The sequence below is a fragment of the Mytilus edulis genome, chromosome 11 (genome assembly GCF_963676685.1).
Source record: "Mytilus edulis chromosome 11, xbMytEdul2.2, whole genome shotgun sequence".
In the NCBI taxonomy this organism is placed as follows: domain Eukaryota; kingdom Metazoa; phylum Mollusca; class Bivalvia; order Mytilida; family Mytilidae; genus Mytilus; species Mytilus edulis.
The window spans coordinates 10,785,240-10,806,606 of record NC_092354.1 but is presented as its reverse complement, the minus strand read 5'-3'; the positions used below and the strand labels follow the sequence as shown (position 1 = coordinate 10,806,606).

General features: G+C 34.0%; 3 protein-coding genes across 3 annotated transcripts; all 3 read right to left on the bottom strand.

Annotated features, from left to right (window-relative positions):
• Window positions 1–1,073: 1,073 nt before the first annotated feature.
• On the bottom strand, window positions 1,074–1,466 carry LOC139493973 (26S proteasome non-ATPase regulatory subunit 10-like). The gene has a single exon (XM_071282142.1). It carries the CDS (start codon window positions 1,464–1,466, stop codon window positions 1,074–1,076), a length of 393 nt encoding a protein of 130 aa, XP_071138243.1.
• Window positions 1,467–1,610: 144 nt separating this feature from the next.
• LOC139493972 (serine/threonine-protein phosphatase 6 regulatory ankyrin repeat subunit B-like) lies at window positions 1,611–15,634 on the bottom strand. Its single transcript, XM_071282141.1, has 6 exons — window positions 15,617–15,634; window positions 10,951–11,167; window positions 7,858–10,290; window positions 2,905–3,303; window positions 2,263–2,808; window positions 1,611–2,002 (listed from the first exon to the last, which is right to left on the bottom strand). The coding sequence occupies exons 1-6, from the start codon at window positions 15,632–15,634 to the stop codon at window positions 1,611–1,613; spliced, it is 4,005 nt and encodes a 1,334-aa protein (XP_071138242.1).
• On the bottom strand, window positions 3,324–7,806 carry LOC139495311 (serine/threonine-protein phosphatase 6 regulatory ankyrin repeat subunit B-like). The gene is made up of 3 exons (XM_071283618.1): window positions 7,797–7,806; window positions 3,368–7,752; window positions 3,324–3,332 (listed from the first exon to the last, which is right to left on the bottom strand). Exons 1-3 carry the CDS (start codon window positions 7,804–7,806, stop codon window positions 3,324–3,326), a joined length of 4,404 nt encoding a protein of 1,467 aa, XP_071139719.1.
• Window positions 15,635–21,367: the final 5,733 nt, after the last annotated feature.

Sequence of the window (21,367 nt, the reverse complement as noted above, 5' to 3'; positions counted from 1 at the left end):
AAGACTGCTAAAGAAATATAATTAATTAGTTTGCATGTTATTGGCACATCAATTAACAGACGTCGGAAACAATCGGAACTTTATTGCTACAGCTCGTGTTTTTGCCCTATATATCTCGTAGTATCAGTGTTTACTCACGAAATATTTAACTGACAAAAAAACTAAAAAATCACTAACACATTACAAATAAACTCATCATAGGATAGGAATTCTAAATTTACGACAGCGCGCATTTTGGCTACAAAAGAATCATTATTAACGCTGGAAAGAAGATTAAAGGCCATATAAACTTCGAAATACTTTCGACCATAATAACAAAGGATGATTACGAGGTATCATGATTTGTAGTGATATGCACTGTTAACCTAAATAACTGTTCTGGTAAATATGTTTACATCATTTTTCCTCATTTACATTTTTCTTGCTATCACAGAAAATATGTTATATTGAATTTCTTCTCATATGTTTCTTGAGGAACTGCATACTTTTCTTTGGATTATTTTACAACATTAAAATTTCCATTTCTGACGCTTGATATATATTAGAGAATCGTTATATTTACTACACTTGTTAACCGCGGCTCCATTTTGTAACAACAATTCAAAAACTTCGATATGTCCACGGTAAGATGCCCAATATAGTGGCGATTTGCTACTTTCACTACATTGGTTAACGTTGGCACCTTTATTTAAAAGATATTGTACAACTTTCAATGGTGATATAAATGATTGTACAGCTGAACATAAGGGAGACTCTGTATTTTTATTACACTGGTTAACATCGGATCCGTTCTGTAGCAAAAACTTTAGCATATCCTTTTTTGACGCTATAGTTAATGGAGTCTCTTCATCTGCATTTTGCTGATTAACATTTGCACCATGCTGAACCAGATATTCTACAACGTTAAAATATCCTTCTTTTGATGCTTAACATAATGATGACTCATCATTTGTATAACATTGGTTAACAACTGCTTTGTTCTGTACCAGCATTGCAACAACATCAAAATATCCGCAAGTAGACGCCTTAGACAATGGGGATTCGTTACATTTACTACACTGGTTAACATTGGCTCATTTCTCTAACAAATATTCTGCAATTGCTGTATGTCCTCCTTCAAACTCTTTATATAATGGTGACTTGTTGTCTGTATTACATTGGTTAACATCTGCTTCTTTCTCTACCAGAAATTTTATAATGGCTGTTTGTCCTCCTTCATACGCTTTATATAATGGGGACTTGTCATTTGTGTCACTCTGGTTAATATCTGCTCCATTATCTACCAGAAATTCTACGATGGCTGTATGTCCTCCTTCACACGCTTTATATAATGGATACTTGTTATCTGTACTACATTGGTTAACATCTGCTCCTTTCTCTAGCAGAAATTCTGCAATGGCTTTGACTCCTCCTGCACACGCTTTATATAATGGAGACCTTTCATATGTATCACACTGGTTAACCATGGCTCCTTTCTCTACCAGCAATTTTTCAATGGCTTTGTGTCCTCCTTCACACGTGTTATATAATGGAGACTTGTCATCTGTACTACATTGGTTAACATCTGCTCCTTTCTCTACCAGAAATTCTACAATGGCTTTGTCTCCTCTTTAACATGACTTATATAATGGGAACTTGTCATGTGCATTACACTGGTTAACATCTGCTCCTCTCTCTACCAGAAATTCTACACATGCTGTAAGTCCTCCTTCACACGCTTTACATAATGGAGACTTTTCATATGTATCACACTGGTTAACCCTGGCCCCTTCATCTACCAGAAATTCTACAATGGCTGTATGTTCTTCTTCACACGCTTTATATAATGGAGACTTGTCATCTCTATCACAATGGTTAACATCTGCTCCTATCTCTACCAGAAATTCTACAATCGCTGTATGTCCTCCTTCACACGCTTTATATAATGGGGACTTGTCATCTCTATCACAATGGTTAACATCTGCTCCGTTCTCTAACAAACATTTTGCAGCATCATTATGTCCTATTTTACATGATTTATATTATGGAGAAATGTTATCTGTATCACACTGGTTAGCATCAGCTCCTTTTTCTACCAGAAATTCTACAATGGCTGTATGTCCTCTTTCAGATGTTTTATACAATGGTGACTTGACATCTGTGTCACACTGGTTAATATCTGCTCATTTCTCTACCAGAAATGCTAAAATGGCTTTGTGTCACCTTTATAAGCTTTATACAATGGTAACTTGTCCTCTGTGTCACACTAGTAAACCTCTGCACCTTTCTCTACAAGAAATTTTACAATAGCTTTGTGTCCTCCTTCAAACGCTTTATGCAATGGAGTCTTTTTATCTGTACTACATTGGTTAACATCTGCTCCTTTATCTACCAGAAATTCTACAATCGTTTTGTATCCTACGGTACACGCTTTATATAATGGGGACTTGTCATCTGTATCACAATGGTTAACATCTGCTCCTTTCTTCACCAGAAATTCTACAATGACTGTATGCCCTCCTTTACACGCTTCATATAAAGGAGAAATGTTTCTTGTATCACACTGGTTAACATCTGCTCCTTTCTCTACCAGAACTTCTACAATGGCTGTATGTCCTCCTTCACACGCTTTAAATAATGGTGACTTTTCATCTGTACTACATTGGTTGTTAACATCTGCTCCTTTCTCTACCAGGAATTCTACAATGGCTTTGTCTCCTCCTTCACACGCTTTATATAATGGTGACTTGTCATTTGTATCACACTGGTTAACATCGGCTCCCTTCTCTAACAGAAATTCGACGATGGCTGTATGTCTTCCTTCACACGCTTTATATAATGGATACTTGTTATATGTAATACATTGGTTAACATCTGCTCCTGTCTCTTTAAGAAATTCTTCAATGGGTTTGTCTCCTCCTGCACACGCCTTATATAATGGAGACTTTTCATATGTATCACACTGGTTAACCTTGGCTCCATTCTCTACCAGAAATTCTACAATGGCTTTGTGTCCTTCTTCAGATGCTTTATATAATGGTGACTTGTCATATGTATCACACTGGTTAACATCTGCTCCTTTCTTAACAAGACATACTACAATGGTTTTATGTCCTTCTTCACACGCTTTATATAATGGTGACTTGTCATCTGTATCACACTGGTTAACATCTGCTCCTTTCTTTACCAGAAATTCTACAATGACTGTATGCCCTCCTTTACACGCTTCATATAAAGGAGAAATGTTTCTTGTATCACACTGGTTAACATCTGCTCCTTTCTCTACCAGAACTTCTACAATGGCTGTATGTCCTCCTTCACACGCTTTAAATAATGGTGACTTGTCATCTGTACTACATCGGTTGTTGACATCTGCTCCTTTCTCTACCAGGAATTCTACAATGGCTTTGTCTCCTCCTTCACACGCTTTATATAATGGTGACTTGTCATTTGTATCAGACTGGTTAACATCGGCACCCTTCTCTACCAGAAATTTAACGATGGCTGTATGTCCTCCTTCACACGCTTTATATAATTGATACTTCTTATATGTTATACATTGGTTGACATCTGCTCCTGTCTCTTCAAGAAATTCGTCAATGGCTTTGTCTCCTCCTGCACACGCTTTATATAATGGAGACTTTTCATATGTATCACACTGGTTAATCTTGGCTCCATTCTCTACCAGAAATTCTACAATGGCTTTGTGTCCTTCTTCAGATGCTTTATATAATGGTGACTTGTCATATGTATCACACTGGTTAACATCTGCTCCTTTCTTTACCAGAAATACTACAATGGTTTTATGTCCTTCTTCACACGCTTTATATAATGGTGACTTGTTATCTGTATCACACTGGTTAACATCTGCTCCTTTCTTTACCAGAATTTCTACAATGGTGTTGTGTCCTGCTTCACACGCTTTATATAATGGTGACTTGTCATCTGTATCACAATGGTAAACATCTGCTCCTTTCTTTACCAGAAATTCTGCAATGGTGTTGTCTCTTCCTTCACATGCTTTATATAATGGTGACTTGTTATCTGTATCACACTGGTTAATATCTGCTCCTTTCTTTACCAGAAATTCTACAATGGATTTGTATCCTTTTTCACACGCTTTATATAATGGTGACTTGAAATCTATATTACATTGGTTAACATCTGCTCCTTTCTCTACCAGAAATTTTACAATGGTTTTGTCTCCTACGGTACACGCTTTATATAATGGTGACTTGTGATCTGTATCACACTGGTTAACATCTGCTGATTTATCTACCAGAAATTCTACAATGGTTTTGTATCCTACGGTACACGCTTTATATAATGGGGACTTGCCATCTGTATCACAATGGTTAACATCTGCTCCATTCTCTAACAAATATTTTGCAACATCGTTATGTCCATTTTTACAAGCTTTATATAATGGTGACTTGTCATTTGTTTCACACTGGTTAACATCGGCTCCCTTCTCTACCAGAAATTCTACAATGGCTATGTTTCCTGCTGCACACATGTTATATAATAGTGACATGTTATCTGTATCACACTGGTTAACATCTGCTCCTTTCTCTACCAAAAATTCTACAATGGTTGTGTGTCTTCCTTCACACGCTTGATATAATGGTGACTTGTCATCTGTATCACACTTGTTAACATCTGCTCCTTTCTCTACCAGAAATTCTACAATGGCTGTATGTCCTACTCTACACGCTTTATATAATGGTGACTTGTCATCTGTATCACACTGGTTAACATCTGCTCCTTTCTCTACCAGAAATTCTACCATTGCTTTGTCTCCTCTTTGACATGCCTTATGTAATGGGGATTTGTCATCTGCATCACACTGGTTAACATCTGCTCCTTTCTCCACCAGAAATTCTACACATGCTGTAAGTCCTCCTTTACACGCTTTATATAATGGAGACTTTTCATATGTATCACACTGGTTAACCTTGGCTCCTTTCTCTACCAGAAATTCTACAATGGTTTTGTCACCTCTTTCACACGCTTTATATAATGGTGACTTGTCATCTGTATCACACTGGTTAACATCTGCTTCTTTATCTACCAGAAATTCTACAATGGCTGTACGTCCTACTGCACACGCTTTATATAATGGAGACTTGTTATATGTACTACATTGGTTAACATCTGCTCCTTTCTCTACCAGAAATTTTACAATTGCTTTGTCTCCTCCTGCACACGCTTTATATAATGGAGATTTTTTATATGTATCACACTGGTTAACCTTGGCTCCATTCTCTACCAGAAATTCTACAATGGCTTTGTGTCCTTCTTCACACGCTGTATATAATGGTGACTTGTCATATGTATCACACTGGTTAACATCTGCTCCTTTCTTTACCAGAAATACTACAATGGTTTTGTGTCCTTCCACACACGCTTTATATAATGGTGACTTGTCATCTGTATCACACTGGTTAACATCTGCTCCTTTCTTTACCAGACATTCTACAATGAATTGGTGTCCTCTTTCACACGCTTTATATAATGGTGACTTGTCATCTGTATCACAATGGTTAACATCTGCTTCTTTCTTTACCAAATATTCTACAATGGTTTTGAGTCCTCCTTCACACGCTATATATAATGGTGACATGTCATCTCTATCACACTTGTTAACATCTGCTCCTTTCTCTACCAGAAATTCTACAATGGCTTTGTGTCCTCCTTCACACGCTATATATAATGGTGACATGTCATCTCTATCACACTTGTTAACATCTGCTCCTTTCTCTACCAGAAATTCTGCAATGGCTTTGTGTCCTCCTTCACACGCTTTATATAATGGTGACATGTCATCTCTATCACACTTGTTAACATCTGCTCCTTTCTCTACCAGAAATTCTACAATGGCTGTATGTCCTCCTTCACACGCTTTATATAATGGGGACTTGTCATTTACACTACATTGGTTAACATCTGCTCCTTTCTCTACCAGAAATTCTACAATGGTTTTGTATCCTACGGTACACGCTTTATATAATGGGGACTTGCCATCTATATCACACTTGTTAACATTTGCTGATTTCTTTACTAGAAGTTCTACAATGGTGTTTTCTCCTCCCTCACACGCTTTATATAATGGTGACTTGTCATCTGTATTACACTGGTTAACATCGGCTCCGTTCTCTAACAAACATTTTGCAACATCGTTATTTATATTTTTACAAGCTTTATATAATGGTGACTTGTCATTTGTATCACACTGGTTAACATCGGCTCCCTTCTCTACCAGAAATTCTACAATGGTTGGGTGTTCTTTTTCACACGCTATATATAATGGTGACATGTCATCTCTATCACACTTGTTAACATCTGCTCCTTTCTCTACCAGAAATTCTACAATGGATGTATGTCCTACTTCACACGCTTTATATAATGGTGACTTGTCATCTGTATCACACTGGTTAACATCTGCTCCTTTCTCTACCAGAAATTCTACAATGACTCTATGTCCTCCTTCACACGCTTTATATAATGGAGACTTGTCATCTGTACTACGTTGGTTAACATCTGCTCCTTTCTCTACCAGAAATTCTACAATGGCTTTGTCTCCTCTTTTACATGCCAAATATAATGATGACTTGTCATCTGTATCACACTGGTTAACATATGCTCCTTTATCTACCAGAAATTCTACAATGGATGGATGTCCTCTTTCACACGCTTTATATAATGGACACTTGTTATCTGTATCACACTGGTTAACATCGGCTCCCTTCTCTACCATAAATTCTGCAATGGTTTTGTGTCCTTCTTCACACGCTCTATATAATGGTGACAGGTCACATGAATTACATCGGTTAACATCGGCTCCCTTCTTTACCAGCAATTCTACACATGCTGTATGTCCTCCTTCACACGCTTTATATAATGGAGACTTGTTATCTGTATCATACTGGTTAACATTGGCTCCTTTTTCTAACAAACATTTTGCAACATCGTTATGTCCTTTTTTACAAGCTTTATATAATGGGGACCTGTCATATTTATCACACTGGTTAACATTGGCTCCGTTCTCTAACAAAAATTTTGCAACATCGTTATGTCCTTTTTTACAAGCTTTATATAATGGTGACTTGTTATTTGTATTACACTGGTTAACATCGGCTCCCTTTTCTACCAGAAATTCTACAATGGCTGTATGTCCTCCTCCACACGCTTTATATAATAAAGACTTTTTATCTTTATCACACTGGTTAACATCTGCTCCTTTATCTACTAGAAATTCTGTAATGGTTCTGTGGCCTTCTTCACACGCTATATACAATTGTGACTTGTCATCTGTATCACACTGGTTAAGATCTGCTCCTGTCTTTACCAGACATTCTACAATGGTTTTGTCTCCTACGGTACACGCTTTATATAATGGTGACTTGTTATATGTATCACACTGGTTAACATCTGCTCCTTTCTCTACTAGAAATTCTACAATAATTTTGTATCCTCCTTTACACGCTTTATATAATGGTGACTTGTCATCTGTGTCACACTGGTTAACCTCTGCTCCTTTCTCTACTAGAAATTCTACAATGGATTTGTGTCCTCCTTCACACGCTTCACATAATGGAGAAATGTTATCTGTATCACACTGGTCAACATCGGCACCTTTTTCTACTAGGAATTCTACAATTGCTGTATTTCCTCCTGTACACGCTTTATATAATGGTGACCTGTCATCTGTATCACACTGGTTAACATTGGCTCCCTTCTCTACCAGGAATTCTACAATTGCTGTATTTCCTCCTGTACACGCTTTATATAATGGTGACCTGTCATCTGTATCACACTGGTTAACATTGGCTCCCTTCTCTACCAGAAATTCTACAATGACTGTATGTCCTCCTTCACAAGCTTTATATAATGGAGACTTGTTATCTGTATCACACTGGTTAACATCGGCTCCTTTTTCTAACAAACATTTTGCAACATTGTGAAGTCCTTTTTTACAAGCTTTATATAATGGTGACTTGTCATTTGTATCACACTGGTTAACATCGGCTCCGTTCTCTAACAAACATTTTGCAACATCGTTATGTCCTTCTTCACATGCTTTATATAATGGTGACTTGTCATTTATACTACATTGGTTAACATCTGCTCCTTTCTCTACAAGAAATTCTACAATGGTTGTGTGTCCTCCTTTACACGCTTGATATAATGGTGACTTGTCATCTGTATCACACTGGTTTACATCTGCTCCTTTATCTACCAGAAATTCTACAATGGCTGTATGTCCTGCTTCACACGCTTTATATAATGGGGACTGGTCATTTATACTACATTGGTTAACATCTGCTCCTTTCTCTACCAGAAATTCTACAATTGCTGTATGTCCTACTACACAGACTCTATATAATGAAGACTTGTTATTTGTATTACACTGGTTAACATTGGCTTCCTGCTGTACTAAATATTTGACAACAGCAAGATGTCCGTTGCATGACGCTAAATTTAAACAAGAATTATTATTTCCATCACACTGATTAACGTTACCTCCTTCCTGTACCAAATATTGGACAACATCGTTATGTCCTTGTTCCGATGCAGTTAAAAGAGCAAAACGATACAAATCATCAACTTGATCAATATTTGCCTTGTTCCTCAAAAGGATTTTTACAACAGATAGATTACCTGAAGCGCAAGCTGATGTAAGAGGCGTTTTGTGCATATTCCAGTCCGGTTCAACATTTAGAGTTAAATTCAGTGATTCTCTGTTTATGCAGCCTATCTTGACATATTTCAGAATAAGGTTCACCATATCCGGATCACCACTGTAACATCCTAATGTTAGTATTCGTGTTTGTTCTGTAATTTCAGACCCAAACACAATGTCAGTGGAATCATTGTGTTCTTCAACAAGATTAACAATGCTGTATAACAGATTTGTATGTCCATAATAGATTATCCAACTTATAACTCTTGGATTTTGTGGTACTGGTGAGTATCCATACACATTTTTGAGTAATTCTTGTTTTCGTTGTTCTTCGTATTTGTCTTTTTTTGTGTCCGTCTTTCGATCGTTTTTAAAACATACATCTATAACTTTAGAAGAAACCTGTTCATGAAAAATCAAGGAGTTCAGTTCATTATACGGCTTTTTCCTTAATGTCTTTATAAAAATCTCTAGAAAAGGAAGATACCGTAATGATTTGTTTTTAAACACATCGAATAATTCAAAAGATTGTAAATCTATATAAAGTCGTTCAGCCAGTTGTTCATAATACTTTTCTTCTATCAAGATTGATAAATCAGCAATTTCATCATTTCTTTGATTCTTAATAACTGTTACCTTCGTAGATATGAAATTACTATTCATATATTTAAGTATCATTTGTGGATTTGTTTTTCCGTAGTGATAAGCAGCAATTTCATATATAGCATCATGTATGAAAGTGAAGCTGTTTTCATTTCCAATAAAATAAGTTCCTACCAAATTTGAAAATGCATTTTTTATTTCTTTATCTGAGGTTCCTAGGTTAACTCCACACGTATTATATGCATCTAGTTTCATTTCCTTTCCATCAACGGTTATCTTATTAAAACAAACCATATTGTTACTCAGTACGCAGAGTACAAGAGCTGCATAGTGCTGAGGAGTACTATGTTCCAACTTATTCAACTCATTAATGAAGCAATCAAATGGATTTACAAAAAAATTGTCAACAGATACATGGTTTTTATAAGTTGCTGAAAATATCTTACAAAGTAAAGGGAACATTGTGAATGATGGTGATATCGTTAGATTGCAATATATGTTTTCGGGTACACCCCTGTACCTACAATGCTTTGCAAGAATGTTTTCTTTTTCAGACGCATTCAGTATGTTTCCCTCACTTTGTAAATCTACAATATTCGTTAAAACAAACGATTTTAGCTTAATGACTTCATTATAGACGGACTTTCGACAAGTAAATAACAGTTTTGACTCGTTGCTTATTGCTTTCAATATACCTTCTTTGTAGTTATTTATATTGTTATACAAAGACATGTCTACGGCAAATACGCCTAATATGTCATCTAAAACAAATACTTGTTTTAGTTTTAAATCTCCATACAAAACAATTTCTTCTGGTCTAAACACTGGAACAATCTCCCATCCGTTTCGTTCATAATGCAATGCAATATGTCTTGCCGTAGCTGTTTTACCACAGCCTGGTCCACCGACCAAAGCAACAGAGGAAAAGGACTCTATTTTGTCTTTTGTAGCTTGGTAAACATTTGTTGAATTATAGTATAACTCATCATCTTTTTTCCATACTTTCAGAAGTTCTATCTGAGTTCCTGAAAACAAAATAAAGACGTGTAAGTGTTATCTTAACGTGCTTCTGAAATACTCATTGTCACATACGCTGAAGACCAAAAAGATAAGCAACTCTTCAACTACAGTATACAGTACTATTATTCATATTCTAATGCATTACATAATGAAATTATACGTTAGAGCCTGACACAATATATAAACTTGATATAAAATGTATAAATGAAATAAAACAAAATTCCGCGAAATTTCATAAATGATTTCGGCAAAAAAAACGTCATGATTAAACGTGACGTCATACACAAGAAAACTTACAAAATGAAGGTTTTTACGTTATCTCTTCTATTAAAATTAAGATGCAATGACATCAAAACGGCTATATTGTTGAAGGTATTGTTTAAATACCAATAATGCTGTAGTAACAGAAAATGTGTTGGTCCAATCAATTCTAAATGGCGGAATTCTCCTTAGTTAGAATTTGACGGTAGCCTTTAGCAAATGAAAAAAGTAACATACATTGCATTAGGTTTGTTACTGAAATCAATCTTTTTGTTTTGAATAATACAACATAATTTCATACGAATCACAAGGGTACATGACATACCATTTATCTGAAAAGTCTAAAATTCTATAAGAACTTGAACGACATCTTGTTCACCGTATAAGAATATATTCACACTTACGTCTGATATTTGGGGGTATGTGACTGTCCTCTATTGTCAGGATTCTCTCTCTGTATTCTTTCATAATCTGATGTATTGTGTTTATTTCATCTTTCATAATTTCAATACCGTTTTTTAGTTTTTCAAATACTTCATTTTTTAATTGTTGGTCAAGTTTCTGTTTTGAAAGTTTGATCACGTCCCCTGACAATGAGTTGAGACTTAATCTCTTAATAGCCTGAAATTGGAGATGGTTCATAAATAATCATTTAAAATATATACATACAACATTCAATGAAATAAGTGTAAAGAGCAAAACAGATTGTAATACCAGGAACAGCATATGTGTATTACAAAAATATTCAGTAAGAGCAGTGTTAAATTGGTATTTATTTAGAATAATGCAAATGACGATGTGACAAGTCTTTTGATAGTCTATACACATTAAACGTGTGTCAATACAAAAAGTACAATCACAAATTCAAAACAGAAAGTCCACAATGAAATGTACAGACTTAAAAGCTTAACTACATTAAGCAAATGGATAACACCTGTAATATCCCTGCCTTCGTATAGGTATTCTCGTATGTAGAAAATGCTGCATTAAAACTGGTTTTAAAGCTAACTGAACCTCACACATGTTTGACAGTCTAATCGTATTCCATTATAATGACAACGATATTTGAACAAAACAAACAGACAAAATTGGTAGAAATGTCAAAAAAGGAGTACAGCAGTCAACATGGTCAACATTGTTTTATTATAACAATCACTATAACAAACATGTAACAAAAAAGCATATAAACAAAGCACATTAGTGGTGAAGTTGATATGGATTATTTATCAACAAGGTCTTGATACCTTCGGTAGAAATTATTTGAAGAAAAAGAGCGAGACACATTTTGACAAACCCCTGGTTCATAAACGTTTTGCTCATACACTGGTAATGTGTTAAAAAGTCTGAGTAGGAGCTACAATCTCTTGAATACATGTACATATACATAATAAGTCGAGAAATGTATAGTAGTGTATTATATGATGGCGAAATTGGTATATTAAGGTGAGGGAAATCGATATTATTCGTTGGATACCAATTTGCGTGGATTTCGTGGTATAGGGTAACTACGACATGAAATGTTCAACGAAAGAAAAAAATTCTGTAGGCTTATACGAAGACTTCAGCAAAACCACGAAATAAAATGTCCACGAGTATGCAAGTTTTCGTTTATCAACGAAAATTGGTACAACGACAATAAATGATAAACAGTAATTTAAAAATCAAAATCGTCTCATTTTTTATAGAATCTGGTACTAGTACTTTGATGGCTGTTTATGTCAAATTCGATATTTGAGTCCAAAAATGAGGCGGAGGCAGCCACGTATGTTGTTTCTATATCGTGCGGATATATTAATTGAACATAATTAGAAAAAAAATTGAAAACAAAATGTTAGAAAAGTTGGGATTGTTAATGGAAAGAACATAATAAATATATCTGAATGTGATATTAAATAACCCGGCTTCTTTGATCTTCTTGTTTTTAACAAGTGTCTGAAGGAACTCCGATTCATATGAAATACGACAAGGTTGACAAAGTTCATTGCAATAGGAATCCCGACAATTTGTTCAAAAAGTCTACCTCCAAATTAAACAAATATGTTGTCATTAAGAATCTGCAGCATACTGATAAGTGGTTACTTTGTGTAGCATGTTTTACCTTTTTGTTCAATAATTATAAAATGTACCGGAAGTTATCCCAAAATTATAGATTTATACCGATGCTACCATTTTCATTTTTAGACATGGGGAATTGTGGTATACAGTGTTGAAAAATCGTAAGTTGTGATCAGAAGATAGAGTTTATTAGAATTCATATACTAGTAGTACTTTCACTGCAAACAGAAATTATTCAATCTAATGCACAATGCTTTAGTCGAACACGCAGATTAGCCGGCAATGTACCGTTGTTTCTACGGACTTGTTCTCTTTCAGGCCAAGTTATGGTTCTAGTTGATGTGTTCGGTTTCTCTAAACTTAGGACCATGATAAATCTCCTTTCTGTGATTTTCATGTTGAATTTAGTTAAGATCCCAAGGAAAAACATGGTCAGAGGGGATGTACTTACATGGCGAGAAGTACCAGTCATTTGTCAGCGTTTTTTTTATATATTGTTTTAAAGACCAAACATCCTATTCAGTTTCACCAGTCATATGTACAGGAATGATTCTACGTATACAGTTTAGGGACGCCCGGCGGCCCTTAAATCGGACAGCGGCCCCAAAAAAATTTTGTTTTTGTTCTGATTATTATTATTGTTTTTATTATTAATTTTTTTCCCGCCACATTTTAAATTCTTTTTTCGCATCATGTCGCTTAGATATTTCTTATATAGTATCGTGCAGTTTATACGCTATTAAATTTTACCCTGCTAAGCCGAACATTTTTTTTTGTAAGAGTTATCTCCCTATTCACTGTTTATCATCTGTGAACATCTTTTTCATAAAAAAAAAGATATCGACAAAATTTCTTTTTTATTTGTTCGTTACATCCTCAGAATTTGTTAGCTTATTTTGTTTGAAGTTATTCGATTAAATTAAAAGAGTTATCTGTATTTAGCAAATATAATTGTAGTTTTGTTTTTGAATTACATGAACTTTAAGCTGTATGGAAAACAAAATGGACCAAAATGTTAGTCGCGACATGATATTTGTGGAAAGTTTATGTCGAAATGGTGTGCATCCTTGTTTTAAGGGCGCTATGCTACTGAAACGGTAAAATGAACAAAATGAACTAATTAAAGTTTAAAACTTTGCAGCTATCATGATAGATATATGCATTTCATTGTGAATTATCAACCAAGGTCCATAATCCTCCAACGCACACTCACACCTTTTTTTTAGGAATCCTGTTTCGGACTGAAGTTCAGTCTTGTACATTTCAATCTAAAAATTCAATCCTTATAAACAAACGTCTAAAATGGAAATTCATCCCGGCAATTGTCTTCTCCAATTCAAGTGTTTTCTGAAATTATTCGATGAACGATTTGTTAAAATACTAAGATGGCAGCAGTATGTTTGTTCAAATGCATTGAACGATAAAAGTTAACCTGTAAAATATATAGAATGAATAAAAAAAAAGTTCCCATTAGTGCGGTGCTCTTGATTGAGAAATAAAATTAAATGACGTAGAAATTGCTCCTAAATTCGTAAATATTGCTGAATTCCTACAATCAACTTTGTAATCATGCATTAAAATACAATTATGTGCTCACGTGAAAATGTATACGTAAGATGCATGCATGATCCGTCGTCATTGACCTGTAAATTATAAAACCAATAGTGATCGTGTATCACCAGTCAATACACATAATATGCTCTGTCCAACAGTCTTCCCTGAAACTCCAGACATATATATTCTTCCGTCATGTGACTTCAAAACATCATCACCCGCGCGGACCAAACTTTAAAATAACACATTCCATATGCAAATGGAAACCTCCAAGACAAAATGTTACTCAGTTTTTGTTCCTACAACTTCAAACAAATATACACATGGCACGTAAAAGAAACCATGAAGTACGAGTTCCAATAGAAAATTAGATAAATTTAAAATGAAAAAAGATCTTAAGACTTTTTTCATTTGGATATTGAATATCGACTTTGAGTGCTAGGTCTCGCAAAAGCAGTGAGAGTGCCATGCAGACTTTCTATCAATCAATCAACCAACCAGCCAATCAACAAACAAACTAATCAATATACCTGTTTTAATACAGGGTCTCCAAAACTACATTTGTTCCCTTTTCTCTTGCTCAAATAGATCCTATCCCATGGGTTCAATTAATATACCAGTCCAACCAACCAACCAACTAACGAAACCAAGCAAGCAAACAACCAACCAACCAACTAAACAATTAATTAATCAATCAATCAATCAAACAATCAATCAATTAAAAACAAATTCATGTCTCAGAGGGGAGACACCGTCTAACAATAGTTTTTAAAACAATTGATTTATGTTTATTATCATTATTATTTATTCTTCCGCCTAATTTTGATCTTGCGATATATTGTATCGTATAGTTTATGCGCTTTTAAATTTCACCTTGCTAAGACAAACAATTTTCTTTGTAAGAGTTATCTACTATTCACTATTTGTTAAATTCGTTACAAAAAAGATATCGACAAATTAATTTTTCTAACTTGTTCGTTAAATCCTCAGATATTTGCCTAATTTGGATCGAAGCGATTCGATGATATTTGATGGGGTTATCTACCTTTACGAAATAAATGTGTCGGTATTTTTACTCATAAACCGTTAACCGTATAACCCTGGAATGTTTTTAGTTGAGACCCCTGGGTCCTAACTTAGAAAATTAGGTCAAGGTCAAAGGTCAACGTCAAGTTATCAATGTTGACTGTTCCTTGTTTTGGCATTTTCTCCAACACCATTAAAAAGATATGTATAAAAGAACAGGTGCAAAATGTTTGCTAAATTGTAATGTAGATATGATATATTTGGTCTGAAACTATCTAATGGCATCTTATTTTACCTGAGGTTACGATGATCTGAATTGTAAATCGATTATAATGTCGTCTACGGATTAGAGTTCAACTTTTGCGGATTGGTATACGTCGGTGAAACGAAAGGAAGGCTAAACAAACGTATGTGCGGTCATAAATCAGACATTACCCTCAATGCTAACGACATTCTTTACAAGCATTTCATTCAGCCCGATCATTCCGTAGTTTCTATGACAGTACGCATTATCGAAAAAATATACCATACAAAACACTTGACTTTTCTACATTTTATACAAGTATTCCACATTCCAAATAAAATACAAATTGAAAGAGTAGGTATTGCTTTGTTTCCTTAAAAATAATGGCCAACGAAGATACAAGTATCTTGTCTTTTGGAAGGGATAAATCCTATTTTGAAAAGGATTACTCTGATTCAAACAATAAATTTTCTGAAACTGACATTATCAAGATGCTTGACAACATATTTGTTACTTTCGGAGGACGTGTTTTTCAACAGACTATCGGCATTCCAATGGGAACGAATTGTGTCCCTCTTCTAGCCGACTTGTTTCTTTATTATTATGACTTCATACAGGAACTTCTTAGAAAGAAAGATAAGAAGTTGGCGAAGTCCTTTAACTCTACTTTCCGGTATATAGATGATGTTCTTTCACTAAACAATTCAAAATTTGGTGACTATGTAGAATGCATCTATCCCATTGATCTAGAGATAAGGGATAAAACAGATACAGTTAAGTCGGCCTTATATTTTACATCTAGAAATTGACAATGAGGATCGATTGAAAAAAAAACTTTACGACAAAAGAGACGATTTCAGTATTCCAATTGTGATCTTTCCATTTCTAAGTAGCAACATTCCAGCAGCACCTGCATACGGTGTGTATATCTCCCAATTGATACAATATTTCCGTGCAAGCATTTCCTATCATGATTTACTTGATTAAGGGTTGTTGCTTACAAGGAAGCTATTAAATCAAGAGTTTCAAATGGTGAAGTTGAAATCATCTCTTTAGAAATTTTGCGGACGTCATCACGAGTTGATTGACCGTTATGGAATAACCGTTTCACAAATGATATTGGATATGATCCTTACTTTGTAACTACAATCCCCTTCCCTTTCATATATTTGACCTACCGAATTAGACTATATACCGGACTTGTTATCTCATTAGCAATACGGGGGGTGCCACATGTGGTGCCGGATCTGCCTACCCTTCCGGAGCATCTGATATCACTCCTAGTTTTTGATGGGGTTCGTGGTTTTTTTTTTAAGTTTTCTATTTTGTGTTATGTGTACTATTGTTTGTTTATTTGTCCATTTCATTTTTAATCATGGCGTTGTCAGTATATTGTCGATTTATGAGTTTGACTGTCCCTCTGGAATATTTCTTTACTTTTTTATAGGAGTTAGTGCCCCTAAAATGTGTAATTATCAGTTTTATTGATTATTACTTCAACGTGGTTTATAATATAGCCGTATGACCTTTACCAACATGCTGGGTGACATATGACCTTGAAAAATACCAACCAGGAGGTGACCTTGATAAAAACCGGTAGTAGCCATTTTTGCACATTTTTCATGAAATAGTACTGGGAATCCACATATTTTGTAAACTTAATATATTTACTTATCACTGTAGACTAAAAGTTACTTTTGATAAACCGTAAGTGGCCAATTATCCTCTGGTTAAAAGGTAAAAGTAGATAGAAACTTTATATTTTTGGAATCACTGTAAAAGAAGCTATCATATGAGACTGGACGTGACATTTACTTCACCGGAAGTAGCACATTATCTCTCTTATTTAACTCAAAAGTATATGAAAACCATTCATTTATTGAATCAGTATAAAGAAATTTGCTTATTTTTATAACTTCTTTGATGTGGAACGACTTTCTATTGTTCTCTGAACAATGATTTTTAATTCTTATTATTTTCTAAATTTTTGTTTCGCAATATGTCGCTTAGATAATTTGTACATTATATTGTACAGTTAATGCACTTTTAAATTTCACCCTGCTTAGAGGAAAAATTTGCTTTGTAAGAGTTATCTCCCTATTCGGTGTTTATTAAAAGTGTGCATATCCTTCGTAACAAAAAAAGATATCGACTTAAATCTTTTTACAAATTGTTCGTTACATACTTCGAAATTTTCAAGCTAGTGGATGAAATTTCATAGGACCTTTACGAATTAAATTTGTCAGAATGTTTTTTAAATTCATAAACCGTATAACTCGGGTCTATTCTTATTTGAGGTCCCTAGGTCCTTGCTTATATAATGAGGTCAAGGTCAAAGGTCAAGGTCAAGTTCTAAATTGTGACTTGCTTGTTTTGCAATTTATCTAACAATTTGAGAGATACATATAAAAGACCAAGTGCAAATTGTTTTATTGTAAATTTATATGTATATTTATATGTTACATTTGGTCTGATACAATTTAATGGCATCTTACAGGAGTTATCTTCTTTAGATAAGGTTATTTTAATATAGCTTCAGCTTGGTTAATTACAAAGCCATATAATCTTTTACAAAAGGTAAGGCGACATATGACATTGCAAAATGACAGCCAGAAGTGACCTTGAGAAAACTGGAAGTACCTACTTTTGTACATTTTTTCAAATAAAATTCTCGGAATCAATATATTTTGTAATATAAATACATAAACTCATCACTCAAGACTAGAAATAACTTTTAACAAACCGGAAGTGGCAAATTATCTCGCGTTCTACACACAAAATAAAATAGAAACTGTTTATATTTGGAATCAGTGTAAAAGAATCCATCATATGAGACCGGTAGTGACATTTACTTCACCAGAAATAGCACATTATCTCCCTAGTTTCACTCAAAACTATATGGAAATAAACTCATCTAAATTTTGTACATACGCCGGACGCGCGTTTCGTCTACAAAAAACTCATCAGTGATGCTCGAATCCAAAAAAGTTAAAAAGGCTAAAAAAAGTACGAAGTTCAAGAGCATTGAGAACCAAAATTACTAAAAGTTTTGACACCATTTATTTATCATATCAGTATAAGGAAACTAACTATAGGATGCCAATTTTAACATCGAGTTAACTGGAACTAGATTCTTTTCAATAACTTTGAAGTGGAAAGACCTTAAATTGTTCTCTGAGAAATTGGTTTTTAATTAAGTCTTTACTCCTTTCTGGGGAAAGACCTATTGTATTTCTTCTGATAATTAGGTCTTTCAACAATTTTGTGGAAAGACCTATTGGTTTTCTTTAATTGATTTTTTTCTTTCACCTAATTTTGTTTAGTGCGATAAATATTTGATTCGCAATATGTCGCTATATAGAGATTTGGTGTATATTATCGAACAGTTTATGCGCCTTTGAATTTTACTCTGGGTAACCAATTAATTTTTTTGGAGGAGTTATCTCTCCGAAAACATTTTTTCCTTATGCCCGCATCTCCTCCGTAACCGTGAAAAAAGCGACACGTTATTTTATAGAATTGCTCGTTTTCTCCTTTGCATGGTTTGTCATATGTTGACCGAAGCGATATGAATATTTAATATGAAAGTTATTTTCCCTTACGCATTTGATATAAGTGATATGAATTTCTACCTTGTAAACCATAAGTGGTAGAGACCTAGGAACTTTTGATTTGAGGTCCTTGGTCCATAAAATGAAAATAAGGTCAAGGTCAAAGGTCAAGGTCAAATTCTCAATTTTGAACTTGGCTTATTTTTACTCATTTCCAAAAATCGTATAATATATCGACAAATTAGTTTTACTTAATTGTTAGAATAGACATGTATAACACATACATTTTGATTGCGAAGTTACGTTGAACGTAAAAGGGAGTTTTCTCCCCTCTTATATTTGAAAATACGTGTATGGTGATGTAACTCATTACCCAGATATAATTAAGACGTATGGTCTTTTGATATGAGGTATTTGATTTGTAACCTAGAAATTGATCCCAAGGTCATAGCTTAATTTGACGTTCTAGATATTGACCTTTGCTTTTACCTCATATGTATACATGATTAAATCATAAGACCTTCTGCAATATGTTTCAAATCATTTAACCTTATAAAAAACAGCCGGAAATGACCTTGTGTAAACTAGAAGACACTTTTTTGTGTACGCTATAAATATAAAAGCATATAGAACTATAGAACTTGATATTTTGGAATCAGTGTCAAAGTAATATTCATATAGTATCGGGAGTAACTTGTTTCAAACCGGAAGTAACACATTATCTCCTTTATCAAAAAAAATATTGTAAAGAAACCATATATTTTTGGAATCAGCGTTCAATAAGCTATCATTTGACCATTAAAACGACATTTTAAACCTAATTTTATTACTTTCATATTAAAATTTATAGTTTTTGGTGGGAAGACTTTCAATTTCTCTTTGAACAATTTTTTTTTAATTATTATTATTATTTTGTTTTTTTCATCCGCCTAATTTTGTTCTTGCGATAAATATTTGTTTCACAATATGTCACTTATATAATTCATATACTGTATCGTACAGTGTATGCGCTTTTTAATTTGACCCTGCTAAGCTTACCAATATTCTTTTTGTGATTAATCTCCCTATTCACCATGTTCACTGTTTACTAAATGTGTGCATCTTCTTCGTAACAAAAAAGATATCGACAAATCTCTTTTTTTAACTTGTTCGTTACACCCCCCGGAATTTTGGCTAATTTGGATCTAAACTATTTTATGAAATTTGATAAGAGTAATCTACCTTTAATAACAAATTTGTACATAGTTTTTTTTAATTCGTAAATCGCTAACCGGTTTACCTTGGAACCATTTTATTTGAGGTCCCTAAGTCCTAACTTAGAAAATGAGGTCAAGCTCAAAGGTCAAGGTCAATTTCTCAATTTTGACTTTTGCTTGTTTCTGCAGTTTCTCCGACACTCTGAAAGATATACATTTAAGAACAGTTGCAAAATGTTTGCTTTATTGTTATTAAGATATTTTACATTTGGTCTGATACAATAAAATGGCATTTTATAGAAGTTAGTGCCATTAACATGTCTTAATATAGGGTTATTTCTTTGATGCAAAAAGACCTTCAATTGTCCTCTTTTTTCCGCAAACTTTTGTTCTAGTGAAAATGTTTGTTTTGCAATATATCGATTAGATATTTCTCATATTGTATCGTATAATGTATGGGCTTTTAAATTTCACCCTGCTAAACCGAAGCAATATCCTTTATAAGAGTAATGTCCCGTTTCACTGTTTATCATCCATGTGCATCTCCTTCTTAACAAAAAATGATATCGACAAACTTATTTCAACAAATTGTTGGTTACATCATCAGGAATTTTCGTCAATAAACGATCCGATCCAATTTTAAAGAGTAATCTACTGTTACGAAATCATTTTGTCAGTATGTTTTTCAAACTCATAATCTGTTGACCTTATAACCCTGGATTGTTTTTTTTTTATTTATGGCCTTTAAGTCCTAAATTAGAAAATGATATTAAGGTCAAAGGTCAAGTTCAAGTTCTAAATTATGACATTTGCTTATTTATTGCATTTTCTCAAACACTTTTAAAAATATATATAAAAGAACAAGTGCAACATTTTTGCTTTATTGTTATGAAGATATGTTTCATTTGGTCTTAAACAAACAATTGGCATTTTATAGGAGTTACTGTCCCTGGATCACTATAAAGCTGTATGCCCTTTACAAAAGGTTTGGTAACATTTGAACTTGAAAAATAACAACCGTAAGTGAACTTGAGAAAACCGAAAGTAGCCATGTTTGCCCTATTTCATAAAAAGTACTTGGAATCCATATAATCTAGTAATTCAAATACATCAACTTATCACTAAAGACTAGAAGTAACTTTCGATCAACCGGAAGTAAAAAACAATCTCCTGATTTGCAAGAAAAAGTATATAG

What these genes read in the sequence shown, in the direction of transcription:
- LOC139493973 (XM_071282142.1), bottom strand. Translation starts at nt 1,466, where the DNA reads ATGGTTAACCAGTGTGATACATATGAAAGGTCTCCATTATATAAAGCG.
- LOC139493972 (XM_071282141.1), bottom strand. An exon ending in CATACCCCCAAATATCAGAC is followed by an intron (nt 10,291 to 10,950) that starts GTAAGTGTGAAT and finishes TTTTGTTTTCAG; the next exon opens with GAACTCAGATAGAACTTCTG. An exon ending in GTCTCCATTATATAAGGCGT is followed by an intron (nt 2,809 to 2,904) that starts GTGCAGGAGGAG and finishes CATTATATAAAG; the next exon opens with CGTGTGAAGGAAGACATACA.